The sequence below is a fragment of the Phocoena sinus genome, chromosome 11 (genome assembly GCF_008692025.1).
Source record: "Phocoena sinus isolate mPhoSin1 chromosome 11, mPhoSin1.pri, whole genome shotgun sequence".
NCBI lineage: Eukaryota > Metazoa > Chordata > Mammalia > Artiodactyla > Phocoenidae > Phocoena > Phocoena sinus.
The window spans coordinates 78,203,452-78,229,682 of record NC_045773.1 but is presented as its reverse complement, the minus strand read 5'-3'; the positions used below and the strand labels follow the sequence as shown (position 1 = coordinate 78,229,682).

The following is a 26,231-nucleotide window of genomic DNA, read 5'->3' as shown; positions in this document are numbered from 1 at the left end:
GAAAGGATGGTGCCAATGTATCTCAGCTTACATTTAAGTATATTTTCTTTCCTTTAGTCCAGTTTCATTTAGATTCCACCGAGTTCTTCTGAGCATATTCTATGTATGGGTGACTAGAGAGAAATAGAGCCAGTTCTTTGCTCAATTTTATTTAGATTTTACAGTACTGAGCTTTCTTAATAGGTCATCCTTCCAAAATGACTGATTTTTATATTATATAAAAAAAGACTCGATTGGGATTGACATGCATACACTGATGTGTATAAAATGGATGACTAATAAGAAAAAAAAGAAATTAAAAAAAAAACCCCAAACAACAACAACAACAAAAAAGACTCAGTGAATATTTAGCTTTTAACTAGAAGGAGAGCAAAGTCAAAGAGTAGAAGCAATGGAGATAAAGCAGAGGAAACCCAGGAAAGAGAGTGGACCCAGCACAAGTGTAAGTATGCACACATATGTGTGTGGGAGATCATCCTATCGTGAGCTTCAGAGAAAAGAGCACCTTTATTGCCCACCACCTGTCATAGCCATCGTGTTTTCATTTTTGACTCATGTATTTCTGACTTGATAAGAAACTGCTGAACATGTATCGGCAGTTTCACATTAGAAGCTTTTTGTTTCCTCACTCTGTATAAGGAGCACCGTATCAAGCTGACTTGGAATAGAGAAGAAAACTCAGACAGACAATTGGTGACACGTAGCATCAACTTTCTGTTGGGATGTGTTATAGTCCCCATCTCTCTCAGTTTCTTTAGTATTTTAAGAGAGGTTTCCTAGATATGCAAAAAAAAAAAAAAATCTTCTGAAGCTAACGAAAGGCTGCTTCTTAAGTATATCTGAATAAATCTCTGCAGAATGAGAAATGCCATGTCCTAAGGGACTTAACGAGAACCAGCAAATTTTCCCATGGTCCTAAGAATTGTACAGTACGGTAAACAACCCTGAAGCCCGGGGCAGATCCCAGGGCCAGCCCCGTTTCTTTCAACTTTGATCAGTGTCAACTCAGACTTCCATTGAACTCACTGGAGAGCCATTGACAAGCTAATGAACTGACCTTTAGACAGCAGAAATTAGTCTGAGGACATAGGCCCTTCAGTGGAAACATCTACAATGTTCTTTAAAGGTTCACTCTTGTTAATTTAATGGCGTTACATGCATTTCAACAAATTGAGGCCGTATCAGATATTTATTTATCAAGGGGAGTACTACCTGCTTTCAAAAAGCTACCAACTTTCTGCTTTGTGGGGAGAAATGGAGTGCTATTTTTTTAATCAAATAATATACAACACATTGGCCTCTCCCAGTCTACCCTCCTCTAGAGGCATCTAGATTTAAGTGTCTTCTGCATGGCTAAGTCAGTTCCGTGAACCTGTCTTCCGTCTTCCAAAGCTTTGTTAACTTCTGTTGTTGGTTGTTCTCTCCTCTCCTGCCTTCTTTATCCATGTTGATTTACACCATTTTTATTCATTTTTCTCCTTTTAAGTAATTTCGGTGGAGTAGAGGGAACAGAGATAAACATATGTTCAACCTCTGCTTTTTAAACTTGGGGTTCCCCACGAGGGTCTTATTTTATATTCTGCCTTTTATCTGGAATCCTGGCAGTAGAAACTTGATTTTTGCTCTTTTGAGTTTCTTTCCCTCCTGTCTTTTCTTCTTCTTCCTCTCTTTCTCCTGCTTCATAAAAACAACCCACCTCTAAATAATATCCTTTGTCATACAGTAAGCATAAATATATCTGTATCTTTCATGGAAGTTTAGCTATTGAAATGCTAAAGCTATTTGTGGTTGGCAGAATTTCTAAAATGACCACCCAAAGGTATGCTGCCCTAATCCTGGGAACCTATGAATAGGATCAGATAGAATTTCTATCAAGACACTGTGTTATGTGGCACAGTAGACCTTAAGTTGGAGAGAATACCCAGGATTATCAAGGTGGCACAATTACACACAACAGCCCTTAAAACAGGAGAGCTTTATCCTGCTGTGGCAGAAGAGGAAGGCAGAGAGATTCCAAGTGTGAGAAGGAATTGAAGTGTCACTGCTTTTAGGATGAAAGGCACCACATGAGAAAAAAATCAGATGCACTTTGTAAGTACAGAGTGGACCTTAGCTGACAGCCCACAGGGAAACAGGGACCTCCATTCCACAGCCACAAGGAAATGAATTCCACCAACAACTGGAATGAGTTTGGAAGTGGATTCTCCTGAGAGCCTCCACTTAAGCAGTGAACCCCCAGCCAAGCCTGTCTAAACTCTTGACCCACAACCTGAAGATCATAGATTTGTGATATTTTAAGCCACTGAGTGTGTGGAGTTTTGTTTCACAGCCGTAGAAAACTAATACGCTATCTCACATAAAACTCTTTGTTTCTGACGTTGCCATGAACCTTGGACCCTAAAAACAGTTATAGGGAATGTGAGCATGGCTCTGTGGTGGTATACACCTATGTGTTTTTGCACCCTTCACATTAGTAGCTTTTTAGTTTCCTCACTGTGTATAAGGCACAACTTATCAAGCTAACTTGGAATAGAGAAGAAAACTAGGAGAGACAATTGGTGACATGAGTCTTTTGATGACATTCAGGCTCATTTAACATCTTCTCTTGTGCAATCTCTCCCTGCCCCTTGGGCACCTGCTTTCTAGGAAACAGCTATTTGGAGTATGCAAGGACAGGGTCTTTCTGTCAACACTGAAGGATGCTCTTCTCAAGACTGGCAGAATATTCATCCGGGAAGGGATTCCCGTACTGCTAGCCTGTCTCTTTCCTCCCTCCTGGCAAAACCACAGCTTTGCCATTAAAGAGTGTTTTTGCACCATTTCTTTTTTTCACTACAATACAAATTCATTGCTTTGTTGAGTTAGGTGGATGGCAAAATTATCATAATGGTATTTTATATATGTGGCTTTGCGGGAAAATGAGGTGCTCTGCATAAGTAAACTTTCCATTTAATTAAAAATTGTTTATTTTATCACTACAGTTTTAAAAAGACTTCATCTCTTAAACTAAAAAGAAATAGATATTATCCAGTCTTATTAAATGGAAAATAATGTAGACCTTTCACATTTTTATTGATGATTCATGGTCATCATTAAAGCTATCATTTATTTCACAGCTCTGTTACTGCAGTGATGCCCTTAGGGACCCTTGTTCTTATACTAAATGGCCCCAGACCACTAAATCTTTGATTCTACTTCTACAGTTTACATTTTCCCTTCTCTCTTCCTTATAAACAGGAGGAAAATTCTAATCCATTATTGCTGTTGACTTATCTGCATCCAGTAGTTTTCCACCCACATGCACATGTAGTTCTAGTTCCAGAATTGAACCGGAACCGTACTACCTTACAATCAGTTTAAGATTTATGTGTACGGGTGGTGAAGTTGTAGCTAAATATAATAAAGACTCATGAAAACTTACATTTGAATGTTTTTTATTTCCCAAACATTAATTGAACAGTTATTATGTCCAAAAAATTGTATGGCTCATATGAAAATCTAGAGATTTTAAAATTAATAGATAGGGAAAACAAACATTTACACAACTGTCTAATAAGAATATGGTATGTTAAATCTCATTATTCTATATCTATTACAAGGAAATCATTAATTCAATATGGACCTGCCTAACCATTAATCTAGTTTTTCATAAAATTAGTGTATTTTTACCTTTATAATATTCATTCGTTGGCCAAGGCTTCAATTTACTATTATACTCCCAAGAGTACCTAAGCAGTGTCATGCACCATAAGTGATCATTAAATACATGTTGCAAATAGTGAAATGTAACCGGTTTGACTTCTCTGCTATTCTAATACTCCTGTGCAACCAATATCCTGTAACAAATCTCTTCCATCAGAAAGATCTTGAGTGATTTCTCTTTTCCTGGTTAGACTATGACTGCTAGGGGACTCCATCACAAACAGGAAATTTTGAATATTTGTGTATGATCTTAAAAAATGTATTCAGAATTTACATTATCCCAGATAAGATATTCATGCTAGATTTATTATAAAATAATATTCTGAACAATTTTCTGACTAAAATACTTAGGTTTTGACCTCTGAGTTGACCTTGTTGGAGGATGTGCCATGTTTATTTTGTGTCTTTATATTCTCATGGCACAGTGCAACCTATGCCTGTGGTTCCTCAAATCTCAGTTTGAAGTGAAAAATTCCAAAGAACCATAAGAGTTTAATAACAAGTATTGGAGCACAGCAGTAAGTGCACCAGTTCAAGAGTGTATCAGAATTTGAAGTTGGCCGGTCCAAGATAGGTGGCGGCTTTCTAGAGGCATTTTAATGACCTAAGAACAGAGGAAGTGCATGGTGGGTACTGATTGGTCATAGTGTTCCTATAGTAACATGTATTGGATGCTTGTAATGGGTGAAGTTTGGAATCACTATGCTGTGATGCCAGAAAGAAACCATGAGATCATAAGACATTTTTTTCTCTCTTAGGAGTTGATGGCAGCTAAGGGCATTTGGCTAGGTTTAACAGGGAGCACTAGGACTATGAAATATATATAAAATGGTATGTGTCAGCTCTGAAAGATAGCCAGGAAAGTCATTCTTGCCTTACGGACTCTGTGGAAGAACATTCCTGAGGGACCGAGGTTATGGTGTTGTATTTATCTTTGCCTATCTCATAGTGCCTAAAACAATATTTGTGCATGGTGGAAGGGTTAACATTTGTTTGTTAAACTGAACCGAGTGGAGAACTTGCTTTCTTCTTCCAGGGTACAGAATCTCGCAAACTCCTCTGAAATTTAAGTTCCCTCACGGCATACCCTAAAAAATTTAATCAAAACATGGGGCTCTTTTATAGGAACCTGACTTAGTAACTTTGAGGAGGCCAAGGCTGAAGAGGAAGTGAGGAAGTATCTCAAAACGCCCCACCCTCACCTCACTGCCCAGAGCTAGCCTTCATCAAGATGATTTATTTATTTGTTTGCTCAGTTTGCCATGCAGATAGAAACAATCCCCTCTTCTGTAGGGGAAGCATTTCAGATCTGGCAGATTAAAAAGCAAGAGTTGGAGTGAATAGTAGTGATCTCTGAACTCAGACATTTCTGTATTTTCTTGGTCTTTCTCTTTTGCTAGCACTTAAGCACTGAAGGAAAAAAAAAATTCTTCCACATACCTGGCTGGCTATTGGAAGCTGTGAAATAGTGGTTAAACTGGGAGGATTGGAGGGAACTTTCCTCCCCCATTTTTTAAAGTTTGGCTGTAGGTCCTTCTGCCTGCAGGCTACAGTCACATTAGCGGTTGGAAATTGGATAACGACAGCACAATGACAAATCCAGGTTGCTTGCAATAAGTTGCTAATCCCTTTGCTTTAATATCGGAGCAGCGGATAATGATGTTTGGACATCACTCCGGTTTACTGACGACCCCACTGGGGCCAGCAATAGAACCTTACAACTGTCTAACAAGGCGTCAGGTGATTCCCGTCGTCACAGCAACGGACACTGGAATCTAATCTTCCCTCCATCCCTTCTAGCACCCAATAACGCCTGGGTTATATAAGTGGCCCATCATTGCTTGGTAACTTGAATCAATTAACGTTAATTCGCACAATGCTATGATGTATTGTGATCACTTTCATTTCAGGGAAGGGGGAGAAATTGCTATAAGTCACCTAAAATGAGGTTGTCTGTGGTGCTGAGGTATTAATTGGGTGTCCATATTAAATGCAAAAGGAGCCCCATCGTGAAAGGAAAGTGGATGAGTGACTCTCCTGGCTGCTATTGACCTATCAGAAGAAGACAGTGCCCTTTTCCTTTGCTTTTATCTATGACAGTTTTCCCTATTGTGTGTCAAGTTGATGTATTATAAAAAATTCATTTGGTGACCTTTCACCCCCTTAGCAGATTAAACAATTTCACTTCGATGGCATCATTAACAAGACCCTGCATTTAATGATGATTTCTCTAAAAGGCCACGGAGATTCGATTTTAAGCTAACAGATTTATTGCACTATTATAACATATCGTAAAAAACTGTACCACCTACGGTCAGGTTTTAGGTTAGAAACTGCCTATGAGTTTATGTGGAGCTTAAAGTGGTATTACCTTGGGATATGCTGTAGCAGCAAGTCTCTGACCTCCAGTGGGATGCTGTTTACATTTAATCAGAGATGTTTGCTCACAATAAACTTTAAAGTGTGTCAGGGACGGGCCTTTTAGCAAGTGTTCAGGTAGTTGGTTCCCATCCCTTGTCTCTAGACATCAACGTACTTATGTCAGGACCTTGGATGGAGTCTTTTGGTTTCTTTAACCTACGTGGCCAGCCTGCATCCTGTCCTGCATCAGAAAGCTTTTAAGAAATAGGCCAGTGGAGAAATAGCATCTGATAACAATGTTAGAATTTTCCAGTAACCTAGGAGCCATAGAGGATGCAATGAATAACATGGGGTTTTAAAATATGATTTCAATTTTTTCTTTAAATAAAAAGGAGGCTTACTCATTCAGGCTAAGCAAACTAATAAATGATGATCAGACTAGTGTGTGTGGAATTCCCAGTGAGTGATTCTAGCAGAGGTCAGGGCCTTAGCTGGTAAATGACCAAAAGGGATTCGTAGGACCACACATGCCCCATCCCCCATTTTCCAGGATTCTCAGGGGAGAGGGAAATTGCTCCCTACAGAAACTTCATAGTTTGTGATCCTCTGTATTTGTTCTTGCACTGTTTCCTCTTCTTAGGACTAATTGTCACCTTTACCTCACATACACTCTCTGTTAAAATAAATATCCTTTTCTCCTCACATAAGAAAAAAAAAAAAGATTAGGGGATCAAGTAGTTGACTCACAAGCATTTAATTGAGGGCTGGGTAGGATACTATTAAAAAAAAAACTCAAAGCCTTGTTAGACCTGACCTAGGGTGTTTTGAGGGTAATCTATTACCCTGTACTAGGGTAATATGTGTGATATATGGTGTCTATATATATCCATTTAATTGCTAAAACTCTATTGCATGCCTCTGATGTGTAATACACAATAGGCTTAATGGGACAATAGGTGTATAACCCAGAATATTCGTTTAATAGAGCTGCCTTGGGTCTTCAGAAATACCAAAGCTCCAGTAAAAAGATGTTTTGAGGTATCATGAATTATGTAACTATTTTATTTTATAATTATTCCATTTTATTGCTAAGTCACATCAGCAATTAATGTGCTCAAAAGAGATGAAAAACAGTATAGCTCTGGACCTTGGTCATACACTTACTCTTGGTAAGACCTTTGGCAAAATACTTAAGCCTTTTTGGACCTCAGTTTCTTCATGTGCAAATAAGAGTACCTATGTCATAGTGTCACTTTAAAGATGCAATGAGGTTATAGGTGGAAAGCATAGAATAGTACTTGGTACAGGGTGTAAGTGCTCGGCATATATTAATTATAAATAAGTATTATTCTCCCTAAGGACTTCATTCAACTGAAATCAATTAATCAATGAATTCCACAGTTGTCGATTCTATTTAGCGCAAGCATCCAGTGGAGACAATGAACATGAAAGGGTGGTTGTGAGATTAAATGAGCTATTCCATGTGAAACAGTGGTGTGGGAGGTTGCTCCCAGGCATCTCTTTCCAGTTCTTTTCGGTGACGTCATCTTGGTACCACAGAATTAGCCATGGTGAATGTATTTATACTGTGGAAATTGGAAAACACTAACACCTCTTGGGGGAGAGCTGGTTTACTAGCATACTTAGAACACATCCCCACCTTCTAAATATTTTAGTCTGCTAAGTTGCCTCGCTAAGGCTTTTTTGGAGCTGATATTAACAAATTGTGATAAAAATCTAAGTTCATAGTATGTTCTCCTCCCACCTCCCCCCCACCCCCGTCCCAACCAGTGCATTCTTTCCTATGGCAAAGCAAACACATAAAGTAAATATATAATTATTCTTTAGTTATAAGGTCATGTTTGCTATACAGTGTATTATTCAGTTTCTAGAAACAAAGGCAAATGCAAATCTTCTCACTGGTAATAATGTGTTATGGAGAAAAGCTACTGCAGTGATAGGATATCTGTAATCTTAGGCATGTATTCTTTTCTTTTTTAACATGTGCCAGAAATACAAGCAATTTCGAAACTGGGAACTTGATATATATTCGGCCCTATGGTCTTTCAGTCCTAGTCCAGCCTTCAGATGGAGAAGTGGGAAAAGAACTTACAGTACAACCACAGCTCATTCTTCTGGATAAGCAGGTACCTTGTGCACAGGTAACAATCTTTATTCAGAGCCGGGTACCATGTTGTATTTGGCGCACGTTTCACATTGCATCATCTTCACATGTACAGAGTGCCCACCCTGTGACATTTGGTGCACTTAGAACATCTAACTACTTTCATTATTTTCCTTCCATTTCACAGCCTGCTTTCCTTCCACTTTCTATAAATGTCCAGAATTTGATCAAGGGTAAAAATAGAATTCTGATACTTTTTCTCCTCAAGCAAATTCTTTTTATTTTTTTTTGCGGTACGCGGGCCTCTCACTGTTGTGGCCTCTCCCGTTGCGGAGCACGGGCTCCGGACGCGCAGGTTCAGCGGCCATGGCTCACGGGCCCAGCCGCTCCGCGGCATGTGGGATCTTCCCGGATCGGGGCACGAACCCGCGTCCCCTGCATCGGCAGGCAGACTCTCAACCACTGCACCATGAGGGAAGCCCTCCTCAAGCAAATTCTTACAGTAGGTCTCATGTATCTTCTCAGAAATCTCGCCTTCTCCAAGTGTTGGATCTATATCTGAAGGCGTCATTTCATATGCTAATGAAGGAATTTATGCCATCACATCTGCATTATAGTTCTATGTTATTTCAAATGATTTCTCCTGTATGTGGTTAAGTACAGCATCAACAAGAGGCTTCTGTGCTTAATTCTAATTTCAGTGTCCATACCCTCTGATTCTATTTTATCTTGTCTATATTTACTAATATCAAGGGGGGAAGAAGTGAAATATGGTACTCAAATCAGCTTTCCACTCTTGACTTTAGAAATGCCTCCCCTGACGTGCTTACAGAGGGCTGAAGGCCATGGGCCTGAGGTCCACACTTCTGCTCTAGCCTGGCACTGACCCAACTCTCTCCTGCTTTGTCGTCTTAATCTTTCCTTCCTTATTAACCCTCAGCACACCGTGCCACTCTCCTTTTCTGTAAACTTAACTTTCCTTTCTCCTCTTCACTGCCCTGCCCCAACTTTTCTTGCAATAATCTCCCTTCTCTCTGCTCAGTAAGCTAATTTGATATATTCTTCTTAACATGAGAAAGAAAATATTTATTTATTATTTTTTTCCTTTGTTTATTTCTCATGAATGTGCGCTTTATAAAAGATTCTGTGTGAATCCTCTTCTTTTTCAGATAACTTCACAAAATTCTCTTCTGAGTCCAACTTTTCCCCTTTTTTCCTGTTTCCAGAATCGGAGAGTAGAGTCGTTGGGGCCCCCATCAGAGCCTTGGGTCATTTCTGTTTCTCTGGAAGGGACATCAGATTCCATGCTGAGAGGTAGGTACCTGTGTGACATTCGGAGACCTGCTGTAATTGCATCCGCACAGAAATGTTTGCTGCCGTTGGGAATCTATAACAAAAGCCGCTAATACTCAGTATCTTTGTTAGTTTGGAAGAAATCCCCTTCACCACCAGTCTACAATGCCAGTGTCTGCAAAAGGGAACATTAGGTTGGCAGGAAATGTTTAACAAACCATCTACCCACCTACCCCCACCCCTGCCAACATGGTGAGGAGTATTATTGTCATACCTGTATCTTCAGTATGGTGTAAGGAAAAGGTCATGGCCCCCTAATCATGTACAGATGATTCTCTGGTACAGTATCAAGTCATAGGTACAATGTGGTTTCTATGGGGAAACAAACACTGGCTCTCAATGTTATAAAGAATAAATGTGATGGCAAATGCAAAGCGCCTGGCCCAGAACAGGCCCTGAGAGCTCATTTTCTCCTCTCCAGCTTTCTTGGTCCTCCGTTACCTTCCTGTTCAGTCCCAGTACCACTGCTAGCTTCATTTACTTTTCTGGAGTTGTGCATATGAAAATCAAAAACCACCATTCTGTTCTTTGCTTCTATAAGTTTTACTATTTTAGATACTTTATATACATGAAATCATACAGTGTTAGTCCTTCTGTGACTGGTTGATTTCACCTAGCATAATGTCCTCAAGATTCATCTATGCTGCAACGTATTTCAGAACTTTTTTTTTTAGTTTTATTTATTTATTTTTTATACAGCAGGTTCTTATTAGTTATCTGTTTTATACATATTAATGTATATATGTCAATCCCAACCTCCCAATTCATCCCACCGCCACCCCTTCCCACGATTCCCCCTTGGTGTTCATACGTTTGTTCTCTACATCTGTGTCTCTATTTCTGCCTTGCAAACCGGTTCATCCGTACCATTTTTCTAGATTCCACATATATGCGTTAATATACGATATTTGCTTTTCTCTTTCTGACTTACTTCACCCTGTATGGCAGTCTCTAGGTCCATCCACATCTCTACAAATGACCCAATTTCGTTCCTTTTTATGGCTGAGTAATATTCCATTGTATATATGTACCACATCTTTATCCATACTTCTGTTGATGGGCATTTAGGTTGCTTCCTGGCTATTGTAAATAGTGCTGCAATGAACATTGGGGTGCATGTGTCTTTTTGAATTATGGTTTTCTCAGGATATATGCCCAGTAGTGGGATTGCTGGGTCATATGGTAGTTCTATTTTTAGTTTTTAAAGAAATCTCCATAGTGGCTGAATCAATTTACATTCCTACCAACAGTGCAAGACGGTTCCATTTTCTCCACACCCTTTCCAGCATTTCTTGTTTGTAGATTTTCTGATGTAGCCCATTCTAACCGGTGTGAGGTGATACCTCACTGTAGTTTTGATTTGCATTTCTAATAATTAGTGATGTTGAGCAGGTTTTCATGTGCCTCTTGGCCATCTGTATGTCTTCTTTGGAGAAATGTCTATTTAGGTCTTCTGTCCATTTTTCTGTTGGGTTGTTTGTTTTTTTGATACTGAGCTTCATGAGCTGCTTGTAAATTCTGGAGATTAATCCTTTATCAGTTGCTTTGTTTGCAAATAATTTCTCCCATTCTGAGGGTTGTCTTTTTGTCTTGTTTATGGTTTCCGTTGCTGTGCAAAAGCTTTTAAGTTTCACTAGGTCCCATTTGTTTATTTTTGTTTTTATTTCCATTACCCTAGGCAGTGGGTCAAAAAAAATCTTGCTGTGATATATGTCAAAGAGTGTTCTTCCTGTTTTCCTCTAAGGATTTTGTAGTGTCCAGTCTTACATTTAGGTCTTTAATCCATTTTGAGTTTATTTTTGTGTATGGTGTTAGGGAGTGTTCTAATTTCATTCTTTTATGTGTAGCTGTCCAATTTTCCCAGCATCACTTATTGAAGATGCTGTCTTTTCTCCATCGTATATCCTTGCCTCTTTTGTCATAGATTAGTTGACCATAAGTGCATGGGTTTATCTCTGGGCTTTCTATCCTATTGCATTGATCTATATTTCTGTTTTTGTGCTAGTACCATGTTGTCTTGATTACTCTAGCTTTGTAATATAGTCTGAAGTCAGGGAATCTGATTCCTCCAGCTCTATTTTTTTCCCTCAAGATTTCTTTGGCTATTCGGGGTCATTTGTGTTTCCATACAAATTTTAAGATTTTTTGTTCTAGTTCTGTAAAAACTGCCATTGGTAATTTGATAGGGATTGCACTGAATCTGTAGATTGCTTTGGGTAGTGTAGTCATTTTCACAATGTTGATTCTTCCAATCAAAGAACATGGTATATCTCTGCATCTGTTTGTGTTATCTTTGATTTCTTTCATCAGTGTCTTATAGTTTTCTGCATACAGGTCTTTTGTCTCCTTAGGTCGGTTTACTCCTAGATATTTTTTTCTTTTTGTTGCAATAGTGAATGGGATTGTTTCCTTAATTTCGCTTTCTGATTTTTGTTGTTAATGTATAGGAATGCAAGAGATTTCTGTGCATTAATTTTGTATCCTGAAACATTACCAAATTCATTGATTAGCTCTAGTAGTTTTCCGATGGCATTTTTAGGATTCTTTTTTTTTTTTTTTTTTTTAGGATTCTTTATGTATAGTATCATGTCATCTGCAAACAGTGACAGTTTTACTTTTTCTTTTCTGATTTGGATTCCTTTTATTTCTTTTTCTTGTCTGATTGCTGTGGCTAAAACTTCCAAAACTATGTTGAATAATAGTGGTGAGGGTGGACGTCCTTGTCTTGTTCCTGATCTTAGAGGAAATGCTTTCAGTTTTTCACCATTGAGAATGATGTTTGCTATGGGTTTGTCGTATATGGCTTTTATTATGTTGAGGTAGGTTCCCTCTATGCCCACTTTCTGGAGAGTTTTTATCATAAATGGGTGTTGAATTTTGTCACAAGCTTTTTCTGCATCTTATTGAGATGATCATATGGTTTTTATTCTTCAGTTTGTTAATATGGTTTATCACATTGATTGATTTGTGTACATTGAAGAATCCTTGCATCCCTGGGATAAATCCCACTTGATCATGGTGTATGATCCTTTTAATGTGTTGTTGGATTCTGCTTGCTAGTATTTTGTTGAGCATTTGTGCATCTATATTCATCAGTGACATTGGTCTGTAATTTTCTTTCTTTGTAGTATCTTTGTCTGGTTTTGGTATCTGGGTGATGGTGCCCTTATAGAATGAGTTTGGGAGTGTTCCTCCCTCTGCAATTTTTTGGAAGAGTTTGAGAAGGATGGGTGTTAGCTCTTCTCTAAATGTTTGATAGAATTGCCTGTGAAGCCATCTGGTCTTTGGCTTTTGTTTGTTGGAAGATTTTTAATATCAGTTTCAATTTCATTACTTGTGATTGGTCTGCTCGTATTTTCTATTTTTTCCTGGTTCAGACTTGGAAGGTTATACCTTTCTAAGAATTTGTCCATTTCTTCCAGGTTGTCCATTTTATTGGCATAGAGTTGCTTGTAGTAGTGTCTTAGGATGCTTTGTATTTCTGCAGTGTCTGTTGTAACTTCTCCTTTTTCATTTCTAATTTTATTGATTTGAGTCCTCTCCCTCTTTTTCTTGATGAGTCTGGGTAATGGTTTATCAATTTTGTTTATCTTCTCAAAGAATCAGCTTTCAGTTTTATTGATCTTTGCTATTATTTTGTTTGTTTCTATTTCATTTATTTCTGCTCTGATCTTTATGATTTCTTTCCTTCTACTAACTTTGGGTTTTGTTTGTTCTTCTTTTCTAGTCCATTTAGGTGTAAGGTTAGATTGTTTATTTGAGATTTTTCTTGTTTCTTGAGGTAGGCTTGTATTGCTATAAACTCCCCTCTTAGAACTGCTTTTGCTGCATCCCATAGGTTTTGGATCATTGTGTTTTCATTGTCATTTGTCTCTAGGTATTTTCTATTTCCTCTTTGATTTCTTCAGTGATCTCTTGGTTTTTTAGTAACATATTGTTTAGCCTCCATGTGTTTGTGTTTTAACATTTTTTCCCTGTAATTTATTTCTAATCTCATAGTGCTGTGGTCAGAAAAGATGCTTGATATGATCTCAATTTTCTTATATTTACCGAGGCTTGACTTGTGACTCAAGATGTGACCTATCCTGGAGAAGGTTCCGTGTGCACTTGAGAAGAAAGTGTAATCTGCCAATTTTGGATGTAATGTCCCATAAGTATCAATTAAATCTATCTGGTCTATTGTGTCATTTAAAGCTTGTGTTTCCTTATAATTTTCTGTTTGGATGATCTGTCCATTGGTGTAAGTGAGGTGTTAAAGTCTCCCACTTTTATTGTGTTACTGTCAATTTCTTCTTTTATAGCTGTTAGCAGTTGCCTTATGTATTGAGGTGCTCCTATGTTGGGTATATATACATACAATTGTTATATCTTATTCTTGGATTGATCCCTTGATCATTATGTAGTCTCCTTCCTTGTCTCTTGCAACATTCTTTATTTTAAAGTCTATTTTATCTGATATGAGTATTGCTACTCCAGCTTTCTTTTGATTTCCATTTGCATGGAATATCTTTTTCCATCCCCTCACTTTCGGTCTGTATGTGTCTCTAGGTCTGAAGTGGGTCTCTTGTAGACAGCATATATATGGGTCTTGTTTTTGTATCCATTCAGCGAGCCTGTGTCTTTTGGTTGGAGCATCTAATCCATTCCCGTTTAAGATAATTATCCATATGTATGTTCCTATTACCATTTTCTTAATTGTTTTGGATTTGTTATTGTAGGTCCTTTCCTTCTCTTGTGTTTCCCACTTAGAGAAGTTCCTTTAGCCTTTGTTGTAGAGGCTGGTTTTGTGGTGCTGAATTCTCTTAGCTTTTACTTTTCTGTAAAGCTTTTGATTTCTCCATCAAATCTGAATGAGATCCTTGCCGCGTAGAGTAATCTTGGTTGTAGGTTCTTCCCTCTCATCACTTTAAGTATATCATGCCACTCCCTTCTGGCTTGTAGAGTTTCTGCTGAGAAATCAGCTGTTAACCTTATGGGAGTTCCCTTGTATATTGTCATTTTTCCCTTGCTGCTTTCAATAATTTTTCTTTGTCTTTAATTTTTGCCAATTTGATTATTATATGTCTCTGCGTGTTTCTCCTTGGGTTTTTCCTGTATGGGACTCTTTGCACTTCCTGGACTTGGGTGGCTATTTCCTTTCCCATGTTAGGGAAGTTTTCGACTATAATCTCTTCAATTATTTTCTTGGGTCCTTTTTCTCTCTCTTCTCCTTCTAGGACCCCTGTAATGCGAATGTTGTGTTTAATGTTGTCCCAGAGGTCTTTAGGCTGTCTTCATTTCTTTTAATTCTTTTTTCTTTATTCTGTTCAGCAGCAGTGAATTCCACTATTCTGTCTTCCAGGTCACTTATCTGTTCTTCTGCCTCAGTTATTCTGCTATTGATTCCTTCTAGTGTATTTTTCATTTCAGTTATTGTATTGTTCATTTCTGTTTGTTTGTTCTTTAATTCTTCTAGGTCTTTGTTAAACATTTCTTGCATCTTCTTGATCTTTGCCTCCGTTCTTTTTCCGAGGTCCTGGATCATCTTCGCTATCATTATTCTGAATCCTTTTTCTGGAAGGTTGCCTATCTCCACTTCATTTAGTTGTTTTTCTGGGGTTTTATCTTGTTCCTTCATCTGGTACGTAGCCCTCTGCCTTTTCATCTTGTCTATCTTTCTGTGAATGTGGTTTTTGTTCCACAGGCTGCAGGATTGTAGTTCTTCTTGCTTCTGCTGTCTGCCCTCTTCCAGTTACTTCTTGCTCTACCCTGGCTTTGAGTCTAAGCTCATTCACATGCCTCCTATAAAATATGTACCTTGCCATACTGCATACATTACCCATACCCAGTTCCTTACTCACACTCCATACCTTATTGTATCCCATACCTACTCCTCTACTATACCTTACTCAGCCTCCATACTTTACTGTGCCCCACTCCTGACACATACTCCTCCCATTCGTCATTGGTTTCCTCTCAGTTATCCCAAGGATATCATCACTGTCTAGCTTAGAATCATATTGGATCATGCAAAATGAATGAGGTATGAAACCATTTGTTATTTTCCTCCATTAACACCAACTCATGCTCAAGCCAACTGACCCTGGATCAGTATATTCACCGTTGTTCTCTTTGGGAGATTCAATGAGAGCGTATGAGGAATGGGCTGAGGTCATCTTATATGCACACGTTTTTGTGCGTGTGTGTGAGTGTTGTGAAATAGGAAAAAAATCTGGAGTCATTTTCTTTGTAGAATGCCCACATCACCAAACACCCTATTTCAATGATTGAAAGTATCTCTTGAAGCCATCATGAAATATTTCTCCTTAACTTCAGGAAGAATGGAAGCAAAACCATTTGGCATGGATTACCTAACTTATTCTAAGTATTTCCTGCAGAAAAATAAATTAACAACAACAAAACCCGGTCTATATGTCTAGCCTAAATCTTTTGTTCTGCAGTTTAACTTCATGTTCTTTTGTCTCAGTAAATCCTCTTCAGTTCAAAAAAAAAGAGGTTATAACCAAAAATGGGTTTATATACACAAAGACAATTATTTTAGGGTCCTTCAGATCCTTTGATATTTAGCTATAGATCCTAGTTGTAGAAAAAATGTGTTCTTAATACTAAAAAAATAAACTCTCAACATTAATGATGTAACAGTTTGCTAGTGTGGATAGCTAAGGGTAAGAGGGATAGTTTTGGGGGTGAAAAGTATTTTAGAAACCCTATGCCCTACAGAATCACATTCAAGTAGCATTCCCTGATAAAGCATGTCATCAGCGTCAATCTTGTGTGAAGCCCAGCACCCCATCTCCTCCCAGGTTCCCTCAGCCAGGACCAGCTTGATCAGGGAGCCTGTCAATGACATTTGTCTATTTTACAATTACCATTCCAGAGATATGATGAACCCCGGAGTCATGTACTGTACTTGGCAGCAAACTGCCTCAGCTTTGGGGCACATATGCTTCAAAGCTGAGAATATCGTAGATATATATGGGAATCTTTGTAGAGATCTCTGAGGCAAGCTTGTATTTAACACAAAAGCAAACCGATTTGGAGCTAAAGTACTTTCCATTAGGCAGTTTGGCGGCTGTTCTATAAGGCAGACTCACTGTGCTCGCCGGACACATTTCAATTAAATGCTGCTTTGTATTCCTCCAAAGATGGGAACAATAAGAACGTTTGTCAAGGGGAAAACTGTAGCAAATGATTTCATGTTGAACATCTGTACTCTGCAGTTCACTGTTTGCAAGAGTTTATTGACCATAATTTTGATGCATATAGGTTTTAAAGAGTATAAACAGCATTTGTTTTGGTGCCTATCATTTATTTCAGTCTTGGCTTATTTATTTCCATTTTTTCTGGGCATTTTATTTATTTCGGGGCTCTGAAGAGATGAAGGAAAAGATGTTTCTGAAAATGGAAATTTTAGTTAGCTCTGAAAAATTGATGAAGAAAGACAGTGTTTTCCCAGAAAGGATTGAGCAATTGAATTGAGAGATAGAACACTGCATATTCTATCTTTATGATACCTTTCAGCCTTAAAGATCTCAAACCGGTTTTTAAACTTTAGGACCACTCTCCTATCTCATTGTCCATCATACCAATCATAGTGACATTTCCAGAGTGAAATGCAGCAGCTGTTAATTAGCAAAGTAATTTGAGGATAGTGGAGTCAGAAGACTAATTAAAGGCATTGTGAATGGGATCCAGAGCTAAGTTTCCTTCTTTTACTTTATAAATGGATGGCCTATTGTTAGAAGATGTCAGCTTTCCTTTTTGCATTTTATTCAGGGAAACCATAGCCCAGACGATCCAAGTTGCTGAACAGGGTAGCTTTTACCACTCCTGATTTGATGCATTGCTGTGGTCCTGATCTATTGGCCTAACTCTGTCACCGCATAAACCACAGATCCCTTGAATAGAAGAGAAGCAGAGCCTAGAAACTGACCACCTAGAAAGAGAATAGACTTTCTTTCTTGAGAGACATTTAAATATTCAGTATATAATAAGGGCTAAGAATACAAACTTTGAAAACAGGCAGATTTGAGCTATAACCCTCTCACCACGTAATTTAACCTTTCCTGAGTCTATTTCTTAATCTCTAGAATATTGGTAATAGTATATTTTATAGGGTTGTGTAGTTTATGTACAATGATGAATATAAAGCACAACGTCTGGCATAGTAAGCTTTCAGTACATGTTGGCTTTTGTTGTTATTATTCTATCTTGGATTATTTGGTTCCAAGATTTGTCTAAGAGAAGCCTGATGGATTTAGTAACCTCTTCAATTAAATTTTTTTCCCATATTGTCCATTTGCCTCTCTACAGGGAAGACTTGAAGAAATCGCTCTTGTGTAGGTAACTAACATTCACTTTTTGGTTTTGTGTTTATTTGTAGGATGTACTCAGGCAGAAACTCAAGATGGTTATGTGAGGTTCTCCAACTTGGCAGTTTTGATCTCTGGGTCAAATTGGCACTTTATTTTTACTGTCACTTTCCCTCCAGGTAATTTCAGCACAGTGTGTTTTTATTATCTGTTCCTTTTTTAAAAAAAAATATAACTCCTTCTCCTTTATAATGGGACTAGCTTCTATCATGAATAAGAAGTCATTGTAGTTTAGAGAAAAAAATCCCCTTGGTTGTATCATTAAGGTGTGAGAAGCAAGAGCACATGTAGAAATCAAGCCTCATGAGAATCATGGTAAGCAAGAATCCATATATACATTTTCCTCTAGTTATTAAAATTTACTTTGAATGTTCTATTTTTTTTCTATGACATTTGATGGAATTTGGTTGGGTATTAATTTAAGAATTTTAATTTATAAGAAGGAGAGTCCTGGGGTATCAAGTATTATGAAATCTTATCTTTCAGTCCTGGCCTCCTCATCCACTGCCCCACCCCCACCTTTAAAATGGTGACTATACCCACTCAAAATCTTGGTACTTTAGAAGGGTAGGTATAAGGTGTGTGTAAATTGCTTATATGATCCAGTTCTTCTTGACAAAACATTAAAGAGAAACCTTCTCCCTTCGGAAGTATTCTTGACAATTTTTGCTTTATTAGAGTGTAATACTATTCAATAACTTTGTAGTAAATAATATGTTACTTAAACTTCAAAGCCAGATGAGCTTATGAAAAATACTACTCTCCCATTTCCATGATGGGTAGAGTCCAGGCTGCACCCTACAGAGGAGTAGCGAGAGTCCAGTTTTGGACATCCTTTTTATAAAGGATTGAACTCTGATAGAGACACAGAATTACCACTTGAAAAAAGTTATATAAATATTGTAATTTACCAGAAAAAAAACCCTCCTCACCTAAGAGAGCATCTGAAAGAGTTCTAAAAATACTAACATCACGTTTGAACTGAAAGGTAGATAATTATAATCAGTTATTAATTTGAGTCAGGGAAATTAGTCTGGTACTTAAGACATGCAGTTGTGGAAAGTAGTTAATGCACAGCTGTGATAATGCAAAGTTTTAAAAAAGACACTAGAACAATCATGAGTGGATTTAAACTGCTTAGATATTGGAAATGGCAAACGAAATTAAATGTTTTTTTTTTTTTTTTTTTTTTTTTTTTTTTTTGCGGTATGCGGGCCTCCCACTGTTGTGGCCTCTCCCGCTACGGAGCACAGGCTCTGGACGCGCAGGCTCAGCGGCCATGGCTCACGGGCCCATACGCTCCGTGGCATGTGGGATCCTCCCGGACCGGGGCACGAACCCACGTCCCCTGCGTCAGCAGGCGGACTCTCAACCACTGCACCACCAGGGAAGCCCGAAATTAAATGTTTTGATGTGAGGTGTCTGAAGCCCAACAACAAATATTTAATTAAGGCCAGGTATTAGTTCTCCTTCATGAAACTTAAATTCAAACCACCAGTATACTTTTCAAAAAGTTAAAAATATGGCTCTCATGAAAATATATAATGAGTACTTGTCAACAAGTTACGTTACTCTTTAATGAGGGAACCAGGAGGATGGCAAGGTTTATAGCCTGGAAAGGACTGCTTTGAAATCAGTTTGCTAAATTGGATACAGGGCAGTCAAACTCTAATCTTTGAGTTGCATGTCTACAAATATCACTTCCATTCTTACTGGATGAAAATCACTTGCAGCTTACCAATCTTCTACAAATTCACAAGACTGGACCCCTAAATATTGAATATTAAGTCAAACAAAAGTGTGTTCCAGAGAATTTGATAAACCTTGGATGGGCTTGTTTGAAAATGCTCCAGTATGATATTGTTAAGATCTGTAATCATTATTTTTCTCTCAGTTCCAAGTTTTGGACAATTTTTCTTCACAAAGGGAATACCATCTGGGGTCAGGTAGTAGTATTAATTGTGTAGGGCACCTATTCTTATAATACCTAAGACGTTGTCCTGATGTAAGCACAGATTCATGGAGAATGTTCAGCGCCTTGACCATGGGATTCCCAAGGATATATTTTGAAGGGTAACACATGCAGAGCTGGATATTTTGGTCCCGATTTGCTGCATATTTAAAAGACCATTGCCCTCCAGTTTCCTCAGTGGCTAACTAAGACTAAATACTTCATCAAGTTTACTTTAAGGCATAAGTTATACAACCGAATGTAAACTATAGTGTAGACAGCAGCTTCTCAGTGACAGTGTGATTTTGAGCTGGCCCTGGTGTTCACATTTACTGGACTACTGCTTCCTTTAATTTCCACCTTCAGCTTGTAAAGTCCCCTAAATGAGGAATCGTCTTGAGAAGTTTTCCTTTAGAATTTTCCTTAAATTATTCTTCGTAATTTTCAAGACTGACTCTATGAGGTGAGGCTCTGTTTAAGTGAGAAGAGAAAAGATGGAGGAGAAATAGAAAACATCAGAAGGCCTGCACTTCTGTGACCCCATAGCCACCTGTTCATTACCAGTACAGATCCTGAGAGTGACTCCTCGTTTCCAGGTGTATCAGTGTCTAAGGCTGGAATTATTTGGGAAAGCAGCTCTCATCCTCACGTTGATAGGCCACTCAATGACATTTCTCCTTTTTAGTAAGCTCCAAAAGAATAGCTGTGACAAGCATTGATTCATGGGACTGTAATTGTTGCTTCATCTCTGAATCAAGCAGAAGACTTGCAATCATTTTCATTATTTTCCCTCTTCTCCCTTAGAGAGAGGAACACATCATTATTCCTATTTTAGTATTTTTTGTCTCATTATTTACTTATTTTTCTTAAAACTGAAGAAAAAGGACAGAATTCAACATCTGCTTAATGCCCAGAGATGGCAGATAATGGCAGATGTGATTCCTGATTATATTTAGATCATGGAAGTTGGCAATCTATCTTTCTAAAGTTTCCAACATTGTCCATGTCTTTATGTTTTTAAGTGGAACTAGATGTCACTTTAATCAATGTTTCATTGATCACTGCATACAAAGACATACATTTCTTCAGCTCTGTAGATACACCAAAGACTTATAATTAAGGACTTTAGTTCATTAAAGATATATGTGTGTATATATATATATATATATATATATATATATATATACATATATATAATTTATTTTCTACTGAGATACAATTGACATAACACTGTATAAGTTTAAGGTGTACAGCATGGTGGTTTGATATATTTATATATTGCCATATGATTATCCCTGTAGTGTTAGCTAACACATATATCACATCGCATAATTATCACATCACATACTTATCATTCTTTTTTGTGGTGAGAACAATTAAGACCTAGTCTCTTAGCAACTTTGAAGTTTATTATACAGTATCATTGACTATAATCGCTATGCTATTTTGGAAATATAGAAATTGAGGAACTGAGAAGTTACATAGGTCTAACCAAGTATGTATGGAATCCTCATAAGTCTTTATAACATGTGGACTAATCCAACTCATTTATCTGTTTCTGAACTTCCTGAGACACTGTCAAGAGGGCAGAGTGTCTGTTAAGTTTGTTCTACCGACTTCCCACCCAACCTTTCCACATGCATTGTCATTACCATGGTCTAGGCTGTGGTTTCTCTAACCATTTCCTGGAGCCATGGGACTCTTAGGGGGTTCTCCAGGGCCGCTGGGTTGAGACAGGATGCACCCTGCCACCCAACCCAGAAAAACTCAACTGCAGTGACCGTTTCCGAGTTTGGAATATTCCTCCTCCCTAACTTCTCATGGCTCGCTCACCAGTTCACCCAGGTTTCTTTTCAAATGTCACCTCCTCAGAGAGCCCTTTTCTGCCTCACTCTGTCCACACCACAGTCTCAACCCTGCTCCCCTCTCCAGCCATCCTCTGACTTCTGCATGGCACTCATCACTCTCTAGCGTCAGAGTATCTGTGTATTTGCTTGTTTGTCTGTTGCCTGCCTGCTCTGTCCCCCATTAGAACCTAAGTCCCAGGACGGACAGGAATTCTGCTTAGTTCAGCATTACATCCTCAGGGTGTTAAGAATAAAAACAACAAATAAATATTTGTTTATGAATAAGTGAGTATACTGAGATTCTGCCTAAGATTACATTTAAATAATGTTCTGCTGCTAAAAATATTTAAAAACTGGTGGTCTTCACCCTTAGACTCAGGTTACTGCTCCAGGCTTATAAACCTCAGGCCTGACTTCAGCCTCTCTGTCATTATTTGTGTTCTAAACACTTCCATGGCTTGATCTTCTATATCGCAGGTGGCTCATGCCACTTCTCAGGTCAGAATTTTTCCATCCGTGACACCTCATTGCCTTCAGAATGTTGTCAAGGGCCTTTTGGCTTTTGACATTTAATGCCCGCCAAAATTTACCTCACATGCTTTCCTGCACTGATTCCTGGTATCTCCTGGCAGTACTTTTTTCAACATCGATTGCTTTTTTTCTCTTTTCTGTCTTTATTTGCTCAACCTGCAGATCCCCATCTAGATACTCTCTCCTCTGGGAAGCTTTCCCCAATCATATTGCTAGAAAATAACCTTCCAAGGCAATTGATTTGCATTATTCTGGTGGCATGGGTCACATTCTGATTTGTATGGAAAATATTTGTATGTGTATCTTATTTCATTTATTGGCTTGTAAATATCTTAAGAATGAGAACAGTAACTTATCCACGTGGTGAAGTAAACAATCACTGAGCAGTTATTGGAAAATGGATAAAAGAATAAAGAATTTTGTTCTTAATTCTGTAAATCCCTAGTAAAATCCATACCCCTGTCTCTGGGCTAGAGTTAGCTTATTCAGTTGCCCATAAAAAGCAACTAATTGATAACAAACAAGCCAAATATGGCTCAAGGATAAGATGTACCCACAGGAGAAGCATTTCTAGATAATTTTGTTATAGTAGCTTTGGGACCGAGTCAGCCAGGAGTCAAGAGACTGGAGCTCTAACTGTGACTTCCAATCAAATTGTCAGGTTCAGCCCAAGGAAAGCACAGCAAAGAAAACATGGTGTTTCCTTGAGTAGAGAAAATACAAACTCTGCTTTTGCCTGAATTATTTAGATGAAAGCAGAGATTTGGGGTTTGTTTGTTTTGAACGACCTACTCAAAAATGCTGGTTATAGCTAACTTATGATCACAGGCAAGTGGTTTTTTTTTTTTTTGATTTTTAAATTTTTATCTTGAGATATAATTGACATATGATAAGCTACACAATATTTAAAGCATAGTTAGATAAACTTTGATGAATCTATACTTCCATGAAACCATCCCCACAGTTAAGATGATGAAAATATCTATCATTCCCAAAATTATAGGCAAAGTTTTTAAATTTTTATTTTTTGAAATAACATACAGTAAAAATGATGTTTTTTTAGGGGGTCATTTTATAAATTCAAAGATATATAGAGATTCATGCAATCACCACCACAATCAGGATGCAGAACATTTCCCAGAAGTCTCCCTTATGCTGTTCCTCTGTCCTCACGTCCTCCCACTAATCCCTGCAACCACTGACCTGTTCTCCATCTCTATAATTTTGTCTTTTCTAAAACGTCATATGAATGGAACCATATCATATATACCCCTTAGAGATGGGCTTTCCTCACTCAGCATAATGCTTTGGATGTTCATTTCAGTAGTTACAGGTTATTAATAGTTTCCTCCCTCCCTCCCTCCCTCCATCCTCCTTCCCTCTCTTCCTCATCCTCTTCCCCACTCCTTTTTCTTTTTCTCTTTCTCCCTTTGGCTGAGTCATACTCCATTGCCTAAAAAAAATACAGTTGGTTTATTCATTCATCTGTTGAAGAACATTTGGATTGTTTCCAGGTTTTGGGTGGTTATTGAGGTGCTACAAACGTGTGTACAGGTTTTTGTGTGTATAGACAGGGTTTGTTTGTTTGTTTGCTTTGTTTTGTTGCTTTTTTAGATTCTTTTCTACCTTGCTTCAAAAACACTAATGGAGTGAGAACCAAATTTTTCAGTCTACAAAACAGGGAGGAGTTTGAGACGAGTTCTTAGAAAGATGTCCTCCCTGAAGGGAACGGCCATTCTGCCCCTTCATCCATAGCCACGGTGGCTCTAGCCATCTATCCCTGCTCTACCCCTAGTTTTCCAGATAACAAAATTCTTGTGGACCTTAGAAATTCTCTTGGTTCCATAGTAGGAGTCCCTGTGCCCTTGTTTTGATGTGTTACGTGTTGTATTTGAAATGAGATACATATGTCATAGCAAGTAGTTTCACGCAATCTGGAGTCCAGAGTGCTTCTGTTCTAATTAGTGGAACATGAGAGTGAAGCTACAGCTTTGCACTGGTGGAGAAGAAAGGTCTGAAAATAGGACAGCATTGGAAGAATTCCCCATCATAATGGACAGAACTGGAAAGAACAATCATATATTATTGTTGGAATCTTGAAATTCTTTAGAAATATGAGTCTTGGATTTATTATTGACTCATGTATTGAATCATCTAATTCAATAAATATTTATTGAATCAACTATGTGCCAGGTACTATTGTAACCATATCTTTTCCACAATATTTTATATTAGCATCTTATTAATATGCTATTGTTATTATTTTGTTATTTTTGTGTTTTTTTTTTTACAGGGGTCAATTTTACAGCTCGCTCCAGGCTGTTTGCTGTCTTACCTGCAACTCCATCCGAGAGGCCCACGATCATACTGGCTGCTTCCCTGTGCTCAGGGGTCTCGTGGCTGGCTCTGTGCTGCCTCGTATGCTGTTGGTTTAAGAAAAGCAAAAGCAGAAGTATGTAATTTTTTTTTAGTAAAAATATCTGAAGGGAATGCCATCATGTACAATATATTAACTATTCTTTTTCTTCCCCCAAAGAGACATTTTTATGAGCCTCTGTAACATATCAAACTACATGGAGCCAAATTACTCAACTCATACAGTAGAGACAAGGATTGTCTAATTCTAAATAATAATAATAGCGATAATAATATCAGCTCATATTTTTTGAATACTCACTATGGATAGGATTCTAAGTACTTTAGAGATGTGAATTCATTCAATTCTCACAACAACTCTGTGAAGTAGGTACTAAATACTACATCTGTGTTTCAGGGGTGGAGCATGAAGCCCAGAAAGGCTAAGTGACTTGCCCAAGGTCTCACCACCAGGATCAAAGTTTGGTTCTCTCCATATCTGACTCTCTGAAACACTGTGCCCTACAGCCCAGGTGACCCTCCAAAAGGAGAGTTCAATAAAGGGGGAATGTCCTCTGCTTTTTCAGAAGAAGGAAGAGAGTACTTGGTGTGGTTTTTTTTTGTTGTTTTTTTTTTTCGCTAGGAGCATAGAAGTTGTGTTTTTAGGCATTTTCCCAGAAGCTGATCTTTTTCTTTCTTTCTTTTTTTTTGGGGGGGGGCAGTGGGTGGAGACATGGATGAAACACTTTGACATTAGGAGATACTGGGAAACCAAAGTGATAAGGAAGAGTGAGAATAAAAGAGGTGAAATGAGGAGAGGCAAAGAGAGAAAGTGAAAAATTAAGAAAGGAAAGAGGAGGTAGCCTGGTGCCACCACTAAACAGCTCACTATGCTTGGATTTCTGAGAGATGCTGAGGGATGGAAGCTCTGCTAGATGCTCTTTAGTTTGAACCAAGCTTCAGCCTGGTCTCTCCCTCCCTCCCTGGCATCATCAGGCTTCACAGACTTAAAGAAAACTCAAAGATCCCTTGTCTTTCTCAAGAAGAATGGGATCTCATCCTGGTTTGTTGCCTGTGATTTGTTGAATCACGGGTTTTGGTCTTTGTTTTAAAATCTAAAAATCTGTGTGTGTGTGTGTGTGTGTGTGTGTGTGTGTGTGTGTGTATGTGAGTAGTGCTTTCTGGTTTGAAAGTAAAGACCTTTCATAATTTTTAATCTCATGGTTCGTGAAGTAGGTGATTTAATTCTCATCCTCCATTTTATAGCTAAACCTCCCAGCCATGGAGGGACTGTCCTCTAAGCTTGCTTACCCCATCTCTTCTCTTTTGTTCACCCAACTCTAGAGGAAGCTTCTTCCTGTAGTTACTAAAATTATCAGTTATCTCAGTGTCCTCTTTTTGCTTTTTCAACCTTTCAATATCTTTGGACACATTTCCCTGTATTTAATTTCCATATTTTCTTGACTGGACACAGACTTCTAACTTTCTTTTAAAAAATCTAAAGAGATTAGGAGGAACTTCATGAAAAAATACATAATAATCAGTTGTATATGAGTAATTTCTAGTTCCCTCTTTATATCTTTCTGTATTTTTCATATTGCTGTAATTAGCATTTATTACTTTAGAATCAGAGA

The 26,231-nt window shown here is 38.1% G+C and overlaps 1 protein-coding gene across 7 annotated transcripts in view; it reads left to right on the top strand.

Moving 5' to 3' along the window:
• The window catches only part of PKHD1 (PKHD1 ciliary IPT domain containing fibrocystin/polyductin), a 603,444-nt gene that overhangs the window by 399,998 nt on the left and 177,215 nt on the right, over nucleotides 1–26,231 (top strand). For 3 of the 7 annotated variants that reach the window (XM_032648750.1, XM_032648748.1, XM_032648747.1), the window contains 4 exons: nucleotides 8,075–8,225; nucleotides 9,415–9,502; nucleotides 17,925–18,032; nucleotides 24,536–24,694. In XM_032648750.1, coding sequence (XP_032504641.1) covers nucleotides 8,075–8,225; nucleotides 9,415–9,502; nucleotides 17,925–18,032; nucleotides 24,536–24,694 — 506 coding nt within the window. Of the gene's footprint in view, nucleotides 1–8,074; nucleotides 8,226–9,414; nucleotides 9,503–17,924; nucleotides 18,033–24,535; nucleotides 24,695–26,231 lie in introns of those variants that run through there. The other 4 variants (XM_032648749.1, XM_032648751.1, XM_032648752.1 and 1 more) reach the window with 4 other exon arrangements.